Here is a 6269-nt window from a genome sequence, read left to right as displayed (position 1 = left end):
GACTTCTAAGGTTTGCAAGGAGAAACAGAGAGAGGAGAAATGAGGAGGTTGAGACACCATCTTCGACATTTCTTGGTGCCTCCAAGCCCACAAAAATCCACCGCCGCCCGTCTCCACCTTCATCACCGCCAGTGACCTTCATCTCTAACCCAATCCTCATCTCCATCCCCCATTTCTCTTCATCTTTCACAATCAGCACCCCCACTTCCCCTGTTCAAAATAGCCCAACCCATTCCATCATATACACACACAAAAAAGAAAGAAAAAACCCAAAGACCACAACGAACACCATCATCCATCCCCACCGCCTCTCTTTCTGCCTTTGTTTTAAAAGGAAGAAGAGAATCTCATATATTTTAGGGTTTGAGAGTTAATTTTGTGAAGAGAAGGTAAAGGTCTAGTTTTAGGGTTTGGAAAATTCATTTGAGGAGTATGAAGGAGAAGAAAGATAAAGTGTTGCAATAAAATGTTCGAATTTACAGGATAAACGGATACGGATAATATCCGAATTCGAACAATATTCGGCGGATACGAATTCGGTAATAGATATTAAATAACCGTCAAATTCGAATCCGAATCCGAATTCGGATAGTGTATACGGTAATCGAATTCGGATATAGCCATATCCGATTCGAATTCGATCCGTTTACACCCCTAGTTACTTGCATGCATCGCATGTCTTCCTAATGCAAGATTTTACAACGTTTTCCGATGAGTTTTATAAGGGCCTGTTCAGTTGCAGCATGGAAACAGAAACGGAAAGGAAATGAGGCTGATTTTCCGCAGAACAGTAATAAGATGGTCTCTTTGTTGGCATGAAACGGAAAGCGCGCAGAAAATGGGTCGGTGATGTGGAATCCGTCGTATCCGCCGTGTCAAGCCTCTTTCCCCGACTCGAAATCCGTCGAAAAGGCTCGGATTTGTAAACATTTTCCGTCGGAATCGCGTGAAGAAAAACCGAAGTCGCATTTGCCCAAACATCTACCTTCCTCTCTCGCCTGAAACATCGTCTTCCATAGCTTCAAGCTTGGGTCTCGACTCCCAAGGCTCCGACCTCCACTCCTCCTTCCCCAACAGGTACGCCTCCTCCCTTTCTCCTCTTCCCCTCATTTTTTTTTTCGGATTTCTTCTTCTGTCGACCCAACGAAGTAAGCTCCATCCCTTTCTCCTATTTCTCCCTTTCTTGTTTTCCTTTTTTCTTCCTCCACCGAGATATCTCCGGTGAGCCTTTCTTCTCAGGCAAACCTTCTTTTTTGTCTTAGATCCAAACCCTCGACTTTGATGTTTTCCTGTTTAGATGTTTTCTTCGCTGGATTTTTAGATCCAAAACCTCGACTTTCTTACATCCAAAACCCTCTCTATTTTTATATTGATTTGTTAGATCCAAAACCCACTATTTTTATACTAGTTTATTAGATCCAAAACCCTCTCTTTTTCTGATTTCTTACGCATGAAACCCTCGATTTTTTAGCCCTCAAACCCTCTTTTACTAATATGTTGTCTTTGTTGGTTTTTTAGCTACGAAACCCTCATTCCATTTGTAGCCATGAAATCCTCGATTGAATCAGATTTTTCATTATTATCTCTCCATCAGATGTGGGTTTCAATAGTAGCACTGTGTTGATTTTTTGTTTCTATTTTGTATTTCTATCTTCTCCTACAGATGTGGGTTTCACTATTTTCCATTACTTCTATCTTCTCCTGCAGATGTGGGTTTCTTCTCCTTCAAACTTTTTTCCTTGTTCTTGTTCTTCTTCAGAACTACAAAAATCCTTCTTTTTTAAATTTATAGGATTCTTGATTTAGCGTTTCTAGGGTTTACGGTTTGTTAATTTAAATTTTTTTGGGCATCCTTCCATTTATTTTTGCTCTCCTTTGATTTTGCAGATCGAACTCTGATTTTTTTTAAAGTGCCATTCAACTCTGATTTTCGTTTTTTAGGGTGTTTCACTGAAATGGCTTGGATCTATTTATATTATGTGGGGGTGGATCCATAAACACCCTCTTTTTCATGTTAATCATTTTATTTATTTTTGCTCTTATTTGTCTTGCAGATTGTTGGTGTCCTCATCTGAGCTTCCTTTTCAATAAGTTTCTTATTTTTTGCAAGGTAATCAATACTCACACTTAATTTTTTTCCCTTCCATTTCTGTTAAATATATTTAGGTAGATGTGCTTGTATGTGTTTGGATAATGGTTATGGATGGTTATGGATGGATGGGTTGTGGATCGATGGATTGTTTATGGAGGAAGGGATTACGGATGGATGGATTGTTTGTCTTTGTCTTGTTTGTGATTGTGTTATGGATGGATGGGTTGTGGATGGGGGTTGGTGGTTTTTCTGATTGTGTTATTTGTGATTATATTGATTGTTTTTTTTTTTTAAGATGCCTTATTTGTGATTGTGTTGTATTTTCCATTCAGTTTAGTTCTTATTTAGAGTAAGATGCCTCGTTGTCCTACAAGAAGGAGGAAGAAAGAGTTGAGGCGAAGAGCTAAGTTGAAGCGTAGGAATGAGTTAGTTCGACAAGCAGTCGCACTACTAATGGCTGGTGCTGCTGCCATCTTAGTACTTTGGAAAGAGTACTATGAAAAGTATCTTCTCAGAGCTCCCTATGAAAGCAATTACTTAACGCGTCGTACGTTCATATCTTTTGTCATCGATTCAGATGAACATTGTCATAACTTGCTACGGATGAACGTTAGCTGCTTTCGTCAATTTGTTGAAATATTTAAACGGGCGGGAACCCTACAAGATACAATCCATTGTAAGGTGGAGGAGCAAGTTGCCATCTTCTTGCATATTGTGGCACATAATCAGGGGGTTAGGACTATTAGAGCATGTGCTAGACGTTCAGGGGCAACTGTTTCCACGTATTTCAACAAAGTACTAAAGGCAATTTTGGGTATGCAAGATTTCTTCATCAAACCACCGACAGGTGAGACACCATCGCAGATTGAGGGGAATCCTAGGTGGATGCCATATTTCAAGGATTGCATCGGTGCAATAGACGGGACATACATACGTGCTAAAGTACGTATTGAAGACAAACCTGCCTACTTTTGTCGTAAGCATTTTATAGCTCAAAATGTTTTGGCGGCCTGTGACTTTGACTTAAAATTCACGTATATCCTAGCCGGATGGGAGGGTTCGGCTTCCGACTCGAGAGTGTTAGTAGATGCATTAACAAGGCCTGACAAGATTCCACTTATTCCAGGTACATTGTATGACATAGTTACATTCTAGTAAACAAGTTCTCACTTATTACTAGTTGCTGATATAGAATATTTTTTTATTTTTAGGAAAGTTTTACCTCGCCGATGGCGGGTACCCTCTCTTACGACATTTCATTACCCCGCATCGTAAGACCGCATACCACCTAAGTGAGTGGAGTGGGCGGCGTCCACAGACTAGTAATGAGTTGTTCAATCATAGACACTCGTCCTGTCAAAATGTCATTGAGCGCACATTTGGCGTCTTGAAGAAGCGTTTCAATATTCTTAATGAAGAACCAATGTACAGTATCGAGAAGCAGATTGACATCTTCTTAGCATGTTGTTTCATCCATAATCATATTCGGCGTTTAATGCCTAATGATTCAATACTAGAAGATGTGGACAACTTTCTAGCTAGAGAACTCTTGGTGCAAACTGTGGAAGATGAGGACATACCACGAGATCCTCCTGAATCAAGGGATGATGACAAAAGAACAGGAGAGGAAATTAGAAACACGCTTACCACACAGATGTGGAATGATTTCAGTAGACATCATTGACGTTAGAGGATTATAGTTTCACTCCATATATGGTTGGAGTAAATTTGTTATGTTTTCATGGTTATATAACTCTTTTACTGTTTCGAGTATCTTTATTATGTTCTGATGGTTGTATGTGTGTTTATTCAAGTAACTCTGTTGTTATTAGTGTGATGGATTAAAATTTTGAAGGAATATAGTAGCTACTTGTTTTGGATGATGTATGTTGTATCTTTTGATGGTTGTATGTGTATTTATTGAAGTTGTTATACATCTTAGGTTGTTATATGGATGTATGACTCCTAACGAACATATATGTGTATATTGAATCAGAATGACAAGTGCGCCACAAACCTCGCAGAAGAGGGGGAAGAATGTCATTTGGAATGACCAAATGGACAAGGTGCTCGTAGATACCCTTCTAGTTCAAATCGCAGAGGGGTACAAAATCCCAAATGGTTTTAAGGATCATGCTTATGTAGCTGCGGCCACTGCAATGAATGCCTTTTTCAACCTCCAACTGAATAAGGAGCACATCAAAAACCGCATCAAGACAATGAAAGAAACATACAAGAGTGTTTGCATCATCCTGAGTAGAAGCGGTTTTGGTTGGGACAATGAGACCAAAATGGTCACCTGCGAGAGAGAGGTCTACGATGACTACGTCGCTGTAAGAAACACTTCATCTCAAGATACAATCTTCTTATAGTAATACCATATCCAATATCTTATATATTTTTATGCTCCTTCTCACAGGCTCATCCAAAACATAAGAAACACTTCACTACCCATCATGTTTTGCATGACGATATGTGCAAAATCTTTGGAGATGAGTTCGCGAAAGGGGCCGGGGCTAGGACGCGTGAGAATCCAAGCATAGCAAGTTCGCAGCCAGTCAGTCTTGATGACATTGGGGATGACTTTGCAGATGACCATACCCCCATGTCTCACCACCCACCATCTCCAGAAGCAGATCCTACTAATGGTGGTAGTGAGACATCTCCCTTAAGACGGGATGGTACCAGACGACAGAGGACTCGTCAGGGTGGGGCACATTTGGATAGTATGTCGCGTATCTCAACAAGCATGGACAAGGTTGCCGATGCCCTCACAGGTGATCGTCCCCCTGCTTACCTTGCACAGCTTCGCAAAGCTGTAAGAGGGGTTGGGGGTTTTTCGCAGGATATCTTGTTGAGGACCACGGAGTACCTCACAATAAATCCATCTCAGGCGCATCTTTTCATCATGTACGAGGAGGATGAGAGGAGGTCGTACATCCGAAGGAAGATGGCTCGTTTCATCAGGCAACAGATGGATGATTGAGGGTGGTGATGGTGGTAGTTACTGTTATATGAACAATGCTTTTTATGACACTTTTTGGGTGATGGTTATGGTTGTTATTTATTCTGGATGTTCGTAGCTATGGTGGTAGCTTTTACTTTGGATCTTAGTAGTTATGGCGGTAGTTATTTTTATCTGTATGGGATCTTTGACATTTGGATGTCGGTTAATGGCAGACGGTGCATATTTTCTATTTTGACATTTGCATGATGCTTTGATATCTTTTCATCGAAAATATGTTGTCTTTTTGTTAGGTGAGTATGGGGAAGCAGAAGTACTATGCTGTCTTTAATGGCAGGAGGCCTAGTATTTACTACACTTGGCCAGAGTGCCATGAGCAAGTTGACAAATTTAGCGGAGCATGCTACCGCTCATTTGGGACGTTGGCGGAGGCTCAGTCACAGCTGGACGCATATTTGGAGAGTGCCGGGTATCGGAGCAGCGAAAGGGTTGAGGAGGTAGAGGAGTTGCGAAATGAAAGGGCAGAGGTGGTGCCACAGAGGGTGTTACCATGGGTTTCCCTCCTTCTTGTTGGTTCCATTATATTGCTTTTAAAATCTGTTTCTTAAGTTTTTTTGAGTATTTTTTTCTATTACTGGACTATTTCGTAGGCTTAGGGGGCTTAGGATCAAATATTGTGGAGATGTTGAAGTTCCGTCCTTCATATCCACCGTGTAAAGAATGATAGTGTTTTATATGGAACTTTTTTTTTCTGTAGGCATTTTTAGACAGCTCATTTCAGTGTCCTCCTTCATATAGCTTATGTTCCCAAAATGTCCAAACAACAGAAATGCATCAGATTGTGTGGATGATATTTGTTTTCTTCTTCTTTGGATTGTTGTATAATTATTGGAATGAAAAAAAATTCTTAGCATAAGTTGGTTTACATTTTTAAATAATTTTAGTTGTAGCATAATTTGGTTTATGTTTTTTCTATTGATTGTTATTGACATTTTTTTTTTGAAATAGAAAAATAAGTCGATATGGTTATTGACATATCAGGCAAAATAATCATTATATTTTCTTTCTCAAGAATATATAATCTACACTATTGACTGTAGATGAAAAAAACTTTCGTATTTTGATTGTAGATTGTATTCTGTCCAGTTAACCCTTCATCTTTCTATTGTTAATTCTTGCCATTTTGATATGTGCACTTTGTGACCTGTCATC

At 39.8% G+C, this 6269-nt stretch overlaps 2 protein-coding genes across 2 annotated transcripts; both read left to right on the top strand.

Moving 5' to 3' along the window:
- Positions 1–2446: 2446 nt before the first annotated feature.
- On the top strand, positions 2447–3776 carry LOC143888706 (uncharacterized). The gene is made up of 2 exons (XM_077393133.1): positions 2447–3218; positions 3304–3776. Exons 1-2 carry the CDS (start codon positions 2447–2449, stop codon positions 3774–3776), a joined length of 1245 nt encoding a protein of 414 aa, XP_077249248.1.
- A 143-nt stretch (positions 3777–3919) lies between these two features.
- LOC143887174 (uncharacterized) lies at positions 3920–5766 on the top strand. Its single transcript, XM_077391275.1, has 2 exons — positions 3920–4425; positions 4512–5766. The coding sequence occupies exons 1-2, from the start codon at positions 4090–4092 to the stop codon at positions 5076–5078; spliced, it is 903 nt and encodes a 300-aa protein (XP_077247390.1). The 5' UTR covers positions 3920–4089; the 3' UTR covers positions 5079–5766.
- The last annotated feature ends 503 nt before the right edge of the window (positions 5767–6269 follow it).

Source organism: Tasmannia lanceolata, unplaced genomic scaffold, assembly GCF_043159265.1.
Source record: "Tasmannia lanceolata isolate RefF3 unplaced genomic scaffold, GAP_Taslan_0.1 ptg000012l, whole genome shotgun sequence".
NCBI lineage: Eukaryota > Viridiplantae > Streptophyta > Magnoliopsida > Canellales > Winteraceae > Tasmannia > Tasmannia lanceolata.
This window is presented reverse-complemented; position numbering and strand designations above follow the sequence as displayed.

Coding starts and splice junctions, on each gene's coding strand:
- LOC143887174 (XM_077391275.1), top strand. CDS start 4,090: ATGACAAGTGCGCCACAAACCTCGCAGAAGAGGGGGAAGAATGTCATT. Junction 4,426..4,511: donor TCTACGATGACTACGTCGCT/GTAAGAAACACT, acceptor TCCTTCTCACAG/GCTCATCCAAAACATAAGAA.
- LOC143888706 (XM_077393133.1), top strand. CDS start 2,447: ATGCCTCGTTGTCCTACAAGAAGGAGGAAGAAAGAGTTGAGGCGAAGA. Junction 3,219..3,303: donor CAAGATTCCACTTATTCCAG/GTACATTGTATG, acceptor TTTTATTTTTAG/GAAAGTTTTACCTCGCCGAT.